The sequence below is a fragment of the Porites lutea genome, chromosome 10 (assembly GCF_958299795.1).
Source record: "Porites lutea chromosome 10, jaPorLute2.1, whole genome shotgun sequence".
In the NCBI taxonomy this organism is placed as follows: Eukaryota; Metazoa; Cnidaria; class Anthozoa; order Scleractinia; family Poritidae; genus Porites; species Porites lutea.
Genome location: NC_133210.1, coordinates 26,926,561 through 26,942,559, shown reverse-complemented (window position 1 = coordinate 26,942,559; position 15,999 = coordinate 26,926,561). Strand labels below are relative to the sequence as shown.

The 15,999-nt window shown below is 39.0% G+C and overlaps 3 protein-coding genes across 3 annotated transcripts in view; 1 reads left to right on the top strand and 2 right to left on the bottom strand.

Moving 5' to 3' along the window:
- The window catches only part of LOC140950248 (DNA polymerase epsilon catalytic subunit A-like), a 44,213-nt gene extending 42,623 nt beyond the window's left edge, over positions 1–1,590 (top strand). The window contains exons 65-66 of the mRNA XM_073399456.1: positions 605–714; positions 1,453–1,590. Coding sequence (XP_073255557.1) covers positions 605–714; positions 1,453–1,522 — 180 coding nt within the window. The 3' untranslated portion in view covers positions 1,523–1,590. The remainder of the gene's footprint in view (positions 1–604; positions 715–1,452) is intronic.
- A 1,405-nt stretch (positions 1,591–2,995) lies between these two features.
- Positions 2,996–6,132, bottom strand: LOC140950960 (uncharacterized). The gene is made up of 2 exons (XM_073400174.1): positions 5,960–6,132; positions 2,996–4,540 (listed from the first exon to the last, which is right to left on the bottom strand). The coding sequence occupies exons 1-2, from the start codon at positions 6,111–6,113 to the stop codon at positions 3,261–3,263; spliced, it is 1,434 nt and encodes a 477-aa protein (XP_073256275.1). The 5' UTR covers positions 6,114–6,132; the 3' UTR covers positions 2,996–3,260.
- Positions 6,133–13,957: 7,825 nt separating this feature from the next.
- Positions 13,958–15,968, bottom strand: LOC140950959 (uncharacterized). Its single transcript, XM_073400173.1, has 2 exons — positions 14,861–15,968; positions 13,958–14,340 (listed from the first exon to the last, which is right to left on the bottom strand). The coding sequence occupies exons 1-2, from the start codon at positions 15,966–15,968 to the stop codon at positions 13,958–13,960; spliced, it is 1,491 nt and encodes a 496-aa protein (XP_073256274.1).
- Between the last annotated feature and the right edge of the window lie 31 nt (positions 15,969–15,999).

Genomic DNA, 15,999 nt, shown 5'->3' with positions numbered 1-15,999 from the left:
AACCTCAAATCAAGAAAGCTTAAGAGTGGGCTCTGGTCAAGCTTAAATGATGTGAGCTGTAAGGGGTCATGATCTAGTACAGTATATGATTGTTAACTGCACATGAAAGAAAGGATTCTTTACATACAATCCCTTCTTTAATATTGGAAAAAGTTTAGTTGAAAAAGTGTGCATTAACAACTGCGTCACTTAGTAGAGGTGGGTGCCTGGGATGACCAGGGGCTTCCACTTTTGGCAAAGCCAGCCCCTAGAGAGAGTTACACCCGAATGGCTGGGAAACCAGTGCCCTCCATCCATGAGACCCCATGCCAATGGAACCAGGCACCTGTCACCTGATTTATCAGTGGAAGAATAAAGGGGGAAGGGGTGGGGGTAAAAGGATGATCCAAAGGCTAAATGAAGAGAGTGGCTGCCAGGAAAACGTTGCACTGAGCACATGGAGGTGACGCAAGCAAGGTTGACAGCACCTCAGCCAAACGACCGACTGCTGACCACGCCCGTGCTCCTAGTTGTTAACTGTGTTAAATAAATAATTATTTTACTTCATTTACACATGATAAATATCAGTGGTAATGACCCATTTTTTAAATGATTATTTATACAGGTAAAGGCAACTAACATGGCAAGATACTGTAGTTGTGCTGGTAACTTTACATACACATTGTCTCTTGATGACTTTTCTGAAAAGCTGAAGACCTTCAGAAATGTGGCCAGGTATTTGCAACCTAATTTAAAACTTGTTGTGATCTCATCCCAGGTCAATTGTAAAGAAAGCAAAATAAGGTGAAGACTATTATAAAAAGTCTCAACTCGACTCATTTATTTCCATAAATAGATTGCTTACTGATCATTTTAAAGAAATTCAAGTGATGGCCTCAAGGATCATTTGCTGCCTTCTTTCCATGATCGACATTTTCCATCTTTGCATTTCCCATAATACACCTTGTTTGCCGTACTAAAATTTCACACAAGCATTGTCTTTAACTCTGTAATACCCAGGAAAAATTGAAAACAAATGTCATGCCTTTCATATATTTTTTTGGTGGTGGTGGTGGTGGTGGTGGTTGGGAGGGGTGGGGTGGGGGGGGGAAGGGGAAGGAAAAAATCAGTGTGCAAAGAAAGTAGTGTCCAATGGCACAGGGCTATTGGATTTTGCTTTTGTGCTAGTGAAATATCTTATTAACTTGCCTGATGGGCAAGTGAAGTTTCTTGGGGAGTTCAAATTACAGAAGAAGTGTATTTAAACCTGGTGATCCAAAAATTTTTTTGGTCCAGTGAAATGACTTTTGGGTAATTACACGCTAGCTACAGCTTGCCTGAATGGTTAGCTGTAAAACTGACTTTCTTTGCACCCTGGGGAAATGTGCAAAATGGCACATAAAAGCTGCTCTATTGTTGTTTTGATTCCTTCCTTGTGTCCTTCTGGAATGAACTTATTTCTTTTTGTTTCAGTCATTACAAGTTGTCACTACTAGAAGAAACTGTCAACTGGATAATGCAGAAGAATCCTTACATGTCATAACAACAGGAATTATCATAGGAATTTTACTTAAAAGATTGCTCCAAGTGACTTCTGCTAGACAGTTAAATTTTTTCCCTCGCAGTGCTGTGATTGATTTCATGTGGAAAAAAAAAGGATTTTGGCATGAGATGACAAATTATGGGTCACTCAGGGCTATTTCTTCACGACAAAGCCCTAAGAACATCTTCATAGGAGGCTACTTTAATGGTTGCCTGTTTTTAGATGGCAAACATATGTAGAATTTAGTGATATTCACTAGTTTTTCAGGAAAAAATATTGTTTTCTCTGATTCCTTAAATATACTGCCATCTAGCCTTTTGAAGGCTGGAAAAAATATCCCCTTCTTTCAACATGGATTATTAGAACTTATAATACAGTAGAACCTCAATAACTCGAACTCGGATACTCAATTTCTCCACTAACTGCAACTAACTTTTGTTTCTCTTGGTCAAAATTTCACTGAAAAGTACCCTGATAACTCGAATCCCCTGCTATTTCGAACTGTTTTTCGTTTCCCTTCAGAGTTCAAGTTACCAGGATTTTACTGTAGATGTTGAATCAGAAAGTTGTCAAGGTTTGAACAGCCCCATCGCAAGTTTCTGGTTCTGTTTTACTGATAATTATTTGTTTTCTTGAACTAAGGATCTGTTTTCTTACTTGTATCTAAAGTAATAATAATGATAATAATAAGACAAAACTGTTGTAAATAAAAAAGAAAATCGATGTTGTGAAACAGGGAAGAAGTTCAATAAATTCCTTTTTTCCGGTGACATTTTCTGATCATCATTGCTGTTAATGAAATGCCATGTCTAACTTGTTAAGATCATTTAAGAGTGAACAAATCTGAGTTGGCAGGGCAAAGGCTGGATTTTTAGAGAATGCCCTTGGACATGGTGTGGCTCATTTCCTTGGCGTTTTCTCATCAAAAACCTCAGTCAGTATCACTCCCAAGTTAATAGTTGAGGCAGGGAGGGAATTTTGGCATGCCAGTGTGCATGACTTTTCCCTTTCCCTCTCCTAGCTAGTAGCCCGAATTTCATCCGATTACTTTGAGTCGTTATTACTCCCTGAGTAACGACGTTGCTGAGAGAAAACGACTCGAAGCAATTGGCTGAAATTCAGGGTACTGGCCATTCAGGCTAACTTGATAGTCTGATTTGTACATGACAATTCAAATTACTTCAACATTAGTATTTACACTGAAAATAGTTGGAAACAAGACGGCATTACTGAGTTAGGAATAGTATTTATTTGTAAAGCAATTATGTTCATTTCAAAATTAAAGTCAGCTGTCATAAATTATGTTTTGATAGCACTATATATTATTCTAGATAAAAATTAATCAATGTTATTGCTAGCTGTACAGAAAAAGCCATATCCCTTCAACTTTATTTAATCATAAGCATTGGTGAATCCTCATAAACAAAGCGTAAATAGAATGTTGCTTTTAATAGTTTAAGCCTATACGGGCATACACTTATTTTCGACAATGGCTGTAGCTGCAACTGTATTTAGCAAGTTAACTGGAAGTGACCTGTTAAAAAATTCAAATTAAACTTTACCGGGTTAAAAAAGGAATTAAGTGTGTTAAGAAATAGAAGCTGATCTCTGTCACAAATACAACAAAGCAATTTTTGCAAACGTAGTGCTTACACACCGTAAGCGCATGGTAAAACTCGGATTATGTTAATTCTCACTTACAGTTGGAGACATAGCGTGCCCAATAAAGTACAAGTAGCTACATTGAGGATAATTTTCTCTTTCCTTTCTCTTCACTTTTCCACTCAGACTGAATGTACACAAACTCACTGTAATCTATTTCACCATCTTTATCAACGTCCAACACGTCAATCATTCTGTCTACCTCATATTGAGTCAGCCCAACATCTGATTTGCGTAATCCTTCTGCAAATTCTTTCACACTCACTTGCATGCTTCCATCACGATCTAACTTGCGGAACAAATCGACGACAAGAACATGCTCTTTTGCTATGTAGTTACGCAGAAGAGTACCGGGATCAGGTTCCTCCTTCTTAGCTTTTGTTTCAGTTGTCTCCTCTGTTATTATACTAATCTGCCTCAGATTTTGCAGTTCTTCTGCGATTAAGTGAAATTCGTCTTTAACAATGACACCTGAAAGGTTGATTTTGTTTAGTCTACTATCTCCATTTTTGGTGATTGAGTTTAAAATAGCACAAGCACCATTATTTTGAAGATGGTTCTTTGCTAGCTTTAGAACTTCAAGAGAAGAATTGTTTTCCAGGCTTCTTGCAATACTAAAAGCAGCTGCATCTGAAATTCTATTGCTACTTAAATCCAACTCTTGTAGGGTTCCATTCTCTATTAAAGCTCCAGCAAGTGCTTTGGCTCCATCTGTTGCTAAACCATTCCATGCCAAATTTAAAGACTTGAGCTTTACATTTCCTCTAAGTCCTTTAGCCAGCATTTTTCCTCCTTGAGCTTGAATGTGATTCCAGCTTAAATCAAGCTCTGATAGACTGATGTTCTCGTCAAGTAATTTTGCAAAGTACTCGCAACCTTTGTTTGAGAATTTGTTGCAGCTCAAATCTAACTGAGTCAGTGTATTATTTACAAGCAGAGATCCACAAAGTATATCAGCATCTTTGTCATCCAGAGAATTCCCAGCAAGTCCAAGCTTTATCAGCGTGTTGTTTTCCTTGAGTGTTTCTGCGATCTCCACAATAGAACTTCTTCCAAGCTGGTTTTCAGATATGTCTAATTCCACAATGAAGTAGTTTTCTCTCAAGAGCTTTGCTATGATTTCTCCTCCCTCATCTCCAATACCATTGTCCCTTACATCAAGGCTTGTCACTTTAGTGTTGTATAAAAGAGCTAAAGCCATAGCCCTGATTCCGAGTGGGCCAAGCCCATGATGAGACATGGCAACAGTAGGCTCAGTCATGTGACGCACAAAGTAAGACGCAGGAACAATTCCAAGTTTCTGGCATGCTCGCCTGTAAAGTGCCCGACCAGTGGGGTCATACTGAGGCTTCAACTGTAAAAAGTCCTGCAAAAAATTGGAGATTTAGGCTCCACACTATAGACTGGATAGATTATCATGTCTACATGAATAACACTCCAGCCTGATATGAAAATCTGTTCAAACTGCCGCAAAGAGTGCAACAGAAACCTATGTGATGAGATGACCCACTTCTATGAAAGGTGCAGTCTCCATGAGGGTACTTGACCGATATTTGGGTATAGGTGAGCCGCTGAGGGTTTGAACCCCGACCATGTTTAGGACAAAAAAATTCTAAAATAGATACCCTGTTAAGGAGAACAACCTTAATTTTCTTACCCCTGTTTAGTACAAAGAACAAAATGCATGCCATTTTCTTGGCAATTACTATAGAGCTAAGTAATTCACATTATACATGTAGTCATAGCTTTCATACTTATAGTATACACATATTCTTAACTAATTTCGACGCGGCATTCATGTAAAACAGGCTTTAATTTAGTTTACTTTTCTTTAATAGTTAGCAATATTTTAAATTATAGAAGGTTAATCTGTATACATATTTCCTCAAGCAAGTCAAATCAATCATGCAGGCAATATCCTGTTTACATTGGGACATACTTGCATGAAATTATATACCCTGTTTAGGAAAGACTTGTGCCAAATGATATAAATGTACCTTGTTAAGGACAAAGGGTAAAAACCATAGCCTGTCCAGTGGCACATTGCATTCCCCATATATGCCATGTAAGGGAGTACACCCCCAGGGTGAAGTAGACATAAACTAAATGTGAAGACAGACGTCTAGTGGTGCATGGAATAAAGCCCCAAGATACATGTACTCAGGGGCATAGCTAACCTGAGATCAGGCCCAATTTTAGCGGTTCTCATACAATCTCTCTAATGGTTACCGCTGTCGTTTTGCCCTATCCGCCGAAATGTTATTTACAAAGTGAAACGAAAATTGAGCCTGTTCTCAGGTTAGGGCATACCCAGCTTTTTGACTAGTTGTAGGCCTGCACTGACCTCACCAACATTTTGACCTCTTAAGCTTTTTACCTCACCCCAACAACACATAATTTATTACAAGCAGTAGAGTGATCAAACCAAAAATTTGTAGGCCTGGGCCTACAGGTTTATATGCTGGCAATGCCTCTGCATGTACTTTTGATACACTAGTGTATTTCATTACAGTGAAATCCCAGTTTTTAAAAACAAAGTGGGAAAAGCAAATTGGTTCAAATTATAGGGAGGTTTAAAAAATCAGCATAAAATTACAGTGTTTGACTGATGAAGAGAAGTTAGTTTGGCTCAAATTATCTGGAATTTCAAAAACACCAAGGGTACTGCTGTATCTTAGAAGGTGTTACATGATGGCAAATTAATACTTCTTTTCAATCTACACTATCTTAAAAATTTTAAAATCTTAAGCCTTAAGAATGGCATTACTACCTGATCATCGCATTCCAAGTCAGTTTCCCATCCATCAGATTCATCGTCACTGTCTTCACATTTAATTTCGGTGGCCGACAGAGAATTGACTGAGAGTGTTGCGGAACTTAAGGTCTTTAAAGTCTTGTCAACTTTCTTCACTGTAGCTCTTGCGTGCATTATACACTGTTACAAAGCCCTGTCCCGAAAAAAGGTGATCTAATGTTAACATATGTAACATATGTTAACATACATGTAATACTGTAATAAAAAAAATATATTGCTTTGATGTAATGGGAGTGCAAATGGAGCTTGGACAAATTTATTTATGGGATCCATGTTTATCTTCTTGCAAAATTTGTTGGCTTAGTGAAATAAAGGCTATGACATCTGCCAAAGCTTGGCTGACATATTTGTTCTCTTCAAAAAAATGTCTATCAAACCATGCAATAAATTTTATCCAAATGATAATTTACAAAAAATAATATATCTTAATATTATCGAAAAAACTGGCCTATAATTAAAAAACATTAAGTTTCATTTTATATTTCTTACCCAAATTTGAAAAGAGTTAATTATTAAATTCTTTCCAGTACTTCCAGGCACGTGCGGCAAATTTGAGGGCGACAAGATCATTCTGCGTGCCAGGTGTTATGCCTTCCGTCGATAATCCTGGCTTTTTAAAGGTTATCCACTCGGCTAACTAGACTAGGGCTAAATTTATAGAGATGCACTAAAATTCTTATTTAACAAAAGTATTCAAGCTCATATTAAAAATGCATTTCGATGTTCCTTAGTAACCAATTCACTAGCTAGACTACTTCGCATTTATACTACATCCGATCGATTCCTACACACATATGAAATAACTTAGATCATTTCAGTATTTTCTCTTTCCACTTCTGCGTGACTGCTGAGAATGTTTATCTCAACGTGAGGCGTTTTCTTTGTGCAACGATTTTTGCTCGCGATCGAAGGCCTTTGTGTCAAACACAAAAATGTATTAATCCCTCAGTGTCGCGGGAGGATAGAATTGATCCCATAAATTGAAAGGCAAGGATTTAACTACCTTAGCGTTAACGATCAAAAGCTGAATACATCATGTACTGGTCTTAAAAATTAATCCATGGTTTGAAAAAAGGATGCTCATGTACACTAAACATCTAAACTATTTGTTGTGTGTTCCTGCCATGATTAATTGATTGAAAGGGTAATAAAGAAATGAACAATGAACTAGGTCTTGGTTACCTTGTTCACTGTCTGTAGCATTAAAGCAAGCCTTGCTTACCTCGAGTTTCTCCAAAGTTAAATAATTGCTCTTAAATCACAAATATCAGTAAGAAAATCGACCACTCTGATATTTCTGCCTTTTCGGAACGCAGTCGTTCCTTACTTTACAGCGGAACATTCGTCGCTATGGAAATGATCCCTTGGGAGTCAAAAAGGCAAGTTCCTTCTTTATATTTTTTATTCTTTTTTTTTCAAAATGACTTTGCTATGGACGAGGCTGTATTGGAGTCAAACCATACTTTTGTAACAATCAAGAAAACTAGCTGTAGCACTTACATATACGCAGTACTAGAGGGTGTTCGTTCTCCTAGGAGGTCTTATGACGGGAAATGACCGGGGTAGTGTGGGTGGAGGTGGGGCGGGGGGGGTGGCCGCTTACAGTTGCCAGGCCTTTCGCTCCGCCAGGCGGGAATTCAAATCGTGTTGAATTTCCTTCGGAAGATATAAATTACTCGTTTCACGGCGTCAGAAACAAGATGAAGAAGGGAAAAATGACCTATAACAACTATTGGGGAGTGTAATGAAGAAAATTTTATCAGCCTTTTTTAAATACTTGCCGTGGAAGTAACTTTCAAGATGTCACCGCGCTGAAATCGGGGGAAGGGCGACAGCGTACTTGCTTGCTTCGCAAGTGTCGGAAAGGGTAAGAATACATAGTTTACTTCGTTCTCGATCTCGGATTTAAGCTTAATGTTTCAACTTTGAATTTCACGGGGGAAATCGAATTTAATGGCTTGTGAAGCCTTCACTGCAGGCGCTTGAGTGAGTTTTCGCAATAGGACGGCAGAAAGAAGAGGACAGCAAAACGTTTGAGTGTGACAAACGCGACAGGGCCATTATTTGCGCGTTTTGTCGTAATCTTCCCCAGCATTAATATTTTCTGGTCGTTTAAAAAAAACATCTGTGAAAGAAAGAAAGGAGTTGAAGTTTGGCGGAACGTTTTTTCAAACAAAACTATTGTCACGCTTGTCACTCAAGGTTTGCAGTCTTCTTTCCTCTCCCGTTCACTACAGTAATGGGGGCAGAGAATGAAACGGGGCGCGAGTGGCGACAGAAATCGTTTCCCTTGCCCTATCCAATTACCTGGCATTCGTGACCAGTTGACATAAAACAGTTGATCCCTTTGCGCAAACAAACCGGTAAAAGCTATTGTATTCTAAGCAAACCTTAACATACATTGTTTCATAATTAGCTTCTAAAAAAGATACCAAGGATCATAGCAGATATTTGTGACACTAGTAAGTGTTTTATTGTTTCATTCCTGTCCAGGTTTTGATAGTATGTGTTTTATCCACAATGCTAGTCAAGAAGTTCTTGTTGTTCTTGTTGTCCGACTTTCAACAATATTATATTATTATTTCAATAGATTTTTTGTCCATCACATTCAATGTCAAATACCCATTCGAACTTTTCTACCAGATTGACTGATCTATATTCAATGTAAAATTTTTCATTTTGAACAGCCGTTTGAACTTTTCTACCAGATTGCGGGCATATATTTGCGTTAAAGTGACCTCCAAGATCTGATTTTGGATTATGCCAGTGATTATAGAAAACAGCTGTCACAACTATGATGTCTGAGGATTATGAGCAGAGAAATTCCATAATGATATTGGTCAATACTCAGATCTGAGTGGTGACCATTGGTTGAAAATTTCCCTTATCCAATCAAAATCAGTTCTCAGATCTGGGTAGTGACATATTATCCGTATTGAATTTCTGCTTTTGTTCCCCTGACTCTGGCGTGGTAGTGATTCAAACGTTGTGCTTATGCCATGTTAATCTAAATTTATTCATTTTGAAAACTAGTTTCAGAGCCATTGTCTTGATAATACGTTCACAATATTACGTTCAACTCAGTCACAAGGTATGAATTGATGTTGTGCTTCTGTTGTACTTCTGTTAAACCCAATATAATTGAGTTTGGCAAATGTATGACGTATAAACTTGGCCTTAGAGGGATTATGGTCCCTGCGAACTTTATTTAGATTTACAGTCGAACCTCCATGTGCAACCACCCCTCGTAAGTGACCACCTCCCATAAACGACCGCTAACCCAAAACACCAAGATTTCCCAGTAACAGCCTTAGAGTTTGAACTTCTAGTAAATGACCACCTCCTGTAAGTGACTGCAACCACCTTTTGGGCCTGACAGTTAATGATTTTCCATTGTTTATTAACCTCTTTTAAGCGGCCACTTGATGCATTCTCTGATGTCTACGTTCGCTATGTGCACTGTGCTACTTAGAATATGCAAAGAACTTTAGTGACAACATGGAACTACACATGTCGTAACTTAGGCATTGCATGCATTAAATTGTCTTCCATGTCTGGACCTCTTCTCGGAAAAGGCTTCCTGTGGTTTGATTCTTGTAAATGACCACCTCCGTACGTGACCACTTAGTCTTTGCATTTTGGGTGGTCACTTATGGGAGGTTCGGCTGTATACATTCAGGGGAACTTTACAATAATTTAATAGTTTTTAATTCATACATGTAAGCCTAACAAGTGTTATTTGGCATTTTAGTTAGCAAGTTTACAAAACCACTCAGTAAATCCAATTTTTGATGCTTCCTTTTACTTAGAATATCAGAAATTACCGTTGAACCTCCACTAACAGCCACCTCTCCCAGGGGTTTTAATAAGTACCGATAGCCGACGGAACGCGTCGGCTACTTTGCTCATAGAGGCCGGCTACTTTTTTCTAGAAAGAAGAAGCAACTAGTTTGAATAACGTTGTAAACAAAAAATATATCATAAAATCTGAATGAAGACGTAAGGCATGGAGATCCTAACCCTTCTGACTCAAGCAACAGCTTAATCTGGCTTCTTTTTAGTATTCAGCTATGGAACTTTCCTGGATTTTAAGGCCTCAAACTTATGCGACTAGACTGCAAGGTCATGCAAGTAGCTTTGAATCCTTTGAAACATGCCAAACATTTCATGGATAGTATAAAAGGGTCACAAATGACTACCTTTGCTGTTTTATGACAGGAGAACTTTGGTTCATGGCATTTTTAAAAATTGCCTGTTTGTAATCCTACAACGCACATTGAAATAGCTGTATTTACAATAGCGAATTCAGATCTTGAAGAAAGTGGAAGGGTGCTACCAGATCTTGTGATAAGAGGGGTGTCCCCTCCTCTCCCCCCCTCTAAAAAAGGATCTCTTGGCCCTGCAGGACTCATTCTTTGGCAAAAAATAAGGGGGGTCTCCCTAGATCTGCCAGTGTTACCCATTAAGCCAATATATCGATCCTACAAAATCTCCAGACTGATCTCCATGCCTCATACATTACCCTAATCAGTTGAGAGAATTTGAAAAGATCGAACCATTTTCTTCAAACCGTTTCCCTTGATAATTTATTGATACTTTCAAGAGAAAATTGATGTTGATCAGCATTGGATGTAAAAGTTAAAGAACAAAGACATTAACAGCAACTTGCCCTAGTCCCTGTATGGCATCTTCCCAGGCCTTCTCGGTAAATGCATTTTGGTGATGTATCTGAGACGAACGGTCAAGAAAAAAAACGTGCTCGGACCACGTGACCAGAAACGCATCGGCCGCGCACAATAATGAGGCCTAGGGACTAGGCAAAAAAGCAACCTGGTTTCCAGTGTGTCTCTCTTTCTCTCTCTTTTCCCTGTCACCTGGAAGAGAGACCCTGGGAACCAGGTTGCATGACAAGAGCAAAAGATACTAACAGTGTGCATTCATGATGTATTCACGTTTGAATTTTGAAAATTCAGAAGGAAAATAAAGATATAAAACAACAAGTCTAATAAGCTTAACATCCTGTCTTTTTCGTGTTTTTTTTTTTAACTTGGGGGTGGTTTACACTGTCAGTAGTATGAGGTAAGGATATTGAGGCTGAAATTTGCGAAATTTAGAGAATATTTCAAGAATGAACCCGAAGCTGTAAATGATATGATTTTTTGTGCTGAAAATCCGTAAATACAATATATGTTCTTTAGCTTAACCGTACAAAGTTATTCCTTTCTCTAAACTAACCAACGAAACAAAAGAACCTGGAAAATTTTTACATAAAATGACGATATCTAGGTGTTTTATTCAAGACAAAAATATAAACATTACTAACAAAACAGCAAAGACAAAGCGACTTGAGGTTTCCCGATATTTTCGGAAAACCGTTAAAGAAGGACGGCTCTTGTCCGTCCGAAATATCGGGAAACCTCAGGTCGCTTTTGTCTTGGCTGTTTTGTCATTTATGTTTGAAGAAACAAGCACTAACAGTAATTGATACTCCAATAATTCTAAAACGGAAATGTCATAAGCTATAATTTAAGAATAACACAAGAATATTTTCAGTCTAAAATCGGAAGAAAAAATAAGAATATTCCGCCCACACCAGAAGGAAAGCTTGCTCAATCGCGACATAATGGTGCTCAGATAGTTAGAATTGCTAATAGATTCCGGCTTACTATATTGGCACTGCTTCACCAGCACTGCTAACAAGTCAGTAACTCTGTTTAAAGAAATGTCATAAAATTGGCAAGTTTCATGGTCAAGTATTTTGAAACAGTGACTATTCGCTTTGAATAAAGAATAAATTGATCCGCATCTTACAAAAAGAGTATTTTGTTAAAAATTTCTGACAGCGGATGGGTCATATCTTGGTACTTGAACTACAAGGAAGTTGTTTCACTAAAAGGGGCCAAGTCACGTGGTGATTGCTGGTTTAGATCAATCTGAAGTCATTACTTGGTTCGACTTTACCCAAAATGCCTCTTTAGAGTTAAAATAAGAAGGTATGAAACAAATTTTATCAGGGAGCGCTCCAATCATAATATTTTTTTGATGATTTTTGCAGGCATAACATCAAAACTTGAAAACGTTGGCTCAATTTTTTCACGTTTCAAACCATGTTCGTCCTTGCCATCGGTGGCGACAGTAGCCTGTGTACAGACCTCCCCTCCCCTCAGTAAAAACCGTAGAAGGGCCCGTCTCCGATTTTTATTGAGGGGAGAGGGGCTCTGTACACAGGCTATAGCAACAGTTTCAATCCTAAATATAGTCTTAGATAACAATACTGGACTATTATTTTATTGAATTCAATTGACGCTCAAGACACGTTTCAGCTTTCTAAAAAGATAGGAAAAAGCGTGACATACCCCCTTGGGAAATAAAATGTTTGACTTACCGGAACTTGGCTACTTTCCTACACATGTATTTGTTCTTTAAAAAAAAACGGCGAATTATTGCTACCAGGCCAATATCTTCAATTACAGTTTCCCACCAGAAGGTCTGCTGGTTTCGAGATGAGATTCCCCAAATGTTTCTAACCTAAAAGACTGTCCTTTTCACCATAGCTGTTCATTAATTCTCGTTTTTTCTTTTCGTTCTTCTTTTAGCTTCTTCGGGTTCACACGTGGCGGTTTGGACCTCTTAAATTGTGAGTAATTCTTAAATGCTTCTGTTAATACAAAATAATGTTCGTTCAAGGTTGAAACGAATGTGGCGCGTTTTTAGTTGTTCCAAACTAAAATCGTCACACACACTGACATTTAACTTAAAAAATGTGTTATTTATGTGGACTTGACAGGAGCAGACCTGTACTCACGACTTTCGCGTCTTACTTTAGTTTGTAAAAGCGGTTTTTGCGCCTCATACTTGTCCATATCGTTTCTGAATATTCTCCAGTATGGGAAAATCAGGAAAAAAAACGTCACGACTGGGTTACAATCCGTTTGTTTTATTGAACGACAAATATCTTTTCATTGCCCGAAGAATTAAGAGCTTCATCCCGTCCATACAGTGAATGCGATTCTGAAAGGACATTACCGGCTCTTATAATGAATACAAATTATCGGATGAACTTCCTGTAACCGTAAAACTGTGAGTTCGTCATAAGAAATTGTAATACCTGTCTTAAACGTCAATCAAGCAACTTGGCGATCGTAGAAGCTCTCTTAAACGGCCACGCCTTCCTGGGCCATGATCCAGGTATGCTTAATACTAATAGTTATATTTGATGGTGATGCGGCTCATGCATATGTTCCGATGGAGGAGAAATAGTTCCATCACTGCTAGTTTACATTAAAATTACACTGTGACTAAGCCATGCTTGGTGTAGTTCGAAAAAAAAAATCGTATGCAAAAGACTCTAATCTTGCTAAACTGGAATTCTGAAACAAGGGCTGAAGAAAGAGTGACCGACATCATCTTTCTCCTAACAATAACAATGCACAATAAATAAAAAGGTTGTGAGAATTGACAAAGTAGTTCTCTCAACGAATTCTTCATAGAAATGTATAGAAACCAGTTTGGATAATTTGTGAGTGGATATTAAGGCTTAAAGGGTCACGGCTGAGAAAGAAAAATTACGACTCAAATTGGGCTTTTTGAGCAAAAAAAAAAGATCTCGCATCAGTATTCGCAATGCAAGTGTTTATGCGATATTTATTTCGGACGTATATATCTCTGTGACCATCATTTTCCCACCGGTGGGATTTGGGATGTCGATGAGTCAGTTGTATCTGTAATATAAATGTGGTGATGGGTATGTGGCTAACTAACAATTATTGGATTCGTCTTTCGTATGAATCATGATCCGAGCAATCGTGGAGATCGAGGAGGGTGTTATCCTACGAGAGGGCGCGAAGTTTTCTCAAACTTGCGCGTTACAATTTTTACCTTAGCTTTACAGAACACCATAGCACATATCGTGAGAGGGTGCAGAGTTTTCCCAAACTTGAGTGTTGCAACATGGCTTATTATATCTCGTTGACCGCGGCAAATTCTCCGTAGTCAATTTCTCCATCACCATCTCTATCTAGAATTCGAATCAGCCTCTTAAGCTGCGGATCACTGAGTGGTACATTCAACTTCTTCAATCCGACAAACATCTCATCTGGACTTACGCTCTGTGTTTTGTCTTTATCCAAACAATTGAACAGATCTACGGCCCTGAGTCTTTTCTCCAGCAAGAAATTCTTCAGGGCCGTCAGTAGCTCGTGCTTCACCCTTCTGCCGGAATCTTTGTCGAAGTTGCCAAACGTACTTGCCATGGTTCCTCTTCTGTTTCGGTTTATTTGTGGATTGGCACCGTAGTTAATTTGAAAATCGAGTTTTTCTTTCATGTAGTCCTCCAGTAGACCTGTGAACAGGGTTTTTCAAATTACAGGCAAGGTTATTCGGAATAAATTTGCTATAAAGCATTTCTCTCGCACGTTTAAACCTATCTTGTGTGGTAGGAGTAACCGGAAGGGGATAAAGTGTGATTTGTCCCTCCCCCCCTGGTCATTGAAATACCCCCTACCCTCCGAACCCTTAATCCCTCCAAGGAAAATTGTTTGCTACCTTGATGGGTCCGGTCGAAATTTCGAAGAAATGGAGTACCCGTACTTTCATTAGAAAATTCTAGGAGACTTTTTTCTCTACACTGATATTTTTACGAGGCCCTTTTTTAAACAATAATCGCCGTTTCTTGGTAATAAAATGTGAAAAACACAACCTCCGGATATCTTAGAATCTGATGGAACTGTTATCCAGACATCTGTAGCCTTGTTTGAGCTTTAGACATTTCTAGGCAATATTTGTTCCTTCGACCAGTAGTTTAGCAGAATAAAAGTCGTTGGATGCCTCTGAACGCAATATGAACAGAAAAAAGGCCATACCTAAAAAGTTCTTCTTCACGGTGATATTATCCAAGTGCAGCTCCCCTAAAGCAGAGTTGGAGTTTGTTTTGATCGCTTTCATCAGTGCAAAACAGCCGCTGTTTCCCAAAGGATTTGAGCCGATTTTTAGCGCGCGTAACGTTTGATTTATCTGGAGACCTTTCGCCAAGGCCAAAGCTCCTTTTTCCGTGATTCTGTTGTAGCTTAGATCAAGCTCCAGAAGTGTGTCGTTCTTTTTAAGTGCTTCTCCCATGGCTTCGGCCCCCTCGTCCGCAAATCCATTCCAAGAAAGATCCAGGATCTCTATAGCGCTGTTGTGTCTCATACCTTTACAGATAGCGATGGCGCCTTTCAATCGGAGATGGTTCCAGCTCAGATTAAGCTCAGTTATGCTATTGTTTTCCGCCAGTGCAGGACCCAGAAACTCACCACCGCTTTCGCAAAAGGAGTTTTGACTCATATTGAGATATTTTAGACTCGTTGTGTTTTCCAAGCCTTTGGAAAGCGGCTTTGCGTCCTTGTCCACTAGGTTATTGAACGATAGATTTAACCACTGAAGGTATCTATTTTCCGATATCACTTTGCCCATGGCGCGCGCTCCGCCCGAAGTCATCATATTACCCGCGAGATTTAAGAACTTGATATAACAATTTTCAAGCAACATCTTGGCGAACCATTCCACTCCTTCCTCTCCGAGGCTGTTTTCTTGCAAGTCAAGCTTTTCCACTGTCGTGCTCTTTATGAGGGCCTTGGCAAGAGCCCGTCCCCCTTGTGGCCCTAGACCGTGGTGGGCTAACATAATTTCCGGAGTGTGGATTGCTTCGAGCACGGCTGTCGCTGGTGAGACTCCTAGAGCACGACACGTGCGCAGATACGACGATTTCCCGGTGATATCTGCACTTCTGCGAGTTTTTCTTACTGCTTTGCTTGAAATTTCTAAATCTGTGTCCCAGCCGTCGTCGCTGTTTCCTTCGTCTCCTCTCACATCTTCCACCTGCTCTTGATCCCTCGTTTCATCTTCTTTTAGCTCTTGAAGTGATTCTTCAATTTGACGGACCGTGTTTGCAAATCGCACTGTGGCCGACTTTTTGTTTGGCCTATTTTCCATTCTGTAAGTGAATTGACCAAGTTATATTGTT

Bases quoted from the DNA above. Each gene is read 5' to 3' on its own strand.
- LOC140950960 (XM_073400174.1), bottom strand. From the start codon at position 6,113: ATGCACGCAAGAGCTACAGTGAAGAAAGTTGACAAGACTTTAAAGACC. The intron at 4,541-5,959 runs ATCAGGTAGTAA...AGGACTTTTTAC, and splicing joins AACTGACTTGGAATGCGATG to AGTTGAAGCCTCAGTATGAC.
- LOC140950959 (XM_073400173.1), bottom strand. From the start codon at position 15,968: ATGGAAAATAGGCCAAACAAAAAGTCGGCCACAGTGCGATTTGCAAAC. The intron at 14,341-14,860 runs GTATGGCCTTTT...CCCTGTTCACAG, and splicing joins CGTGAAGAAGAACTTTTTAG to GTCTACTGGAGGACTACATG.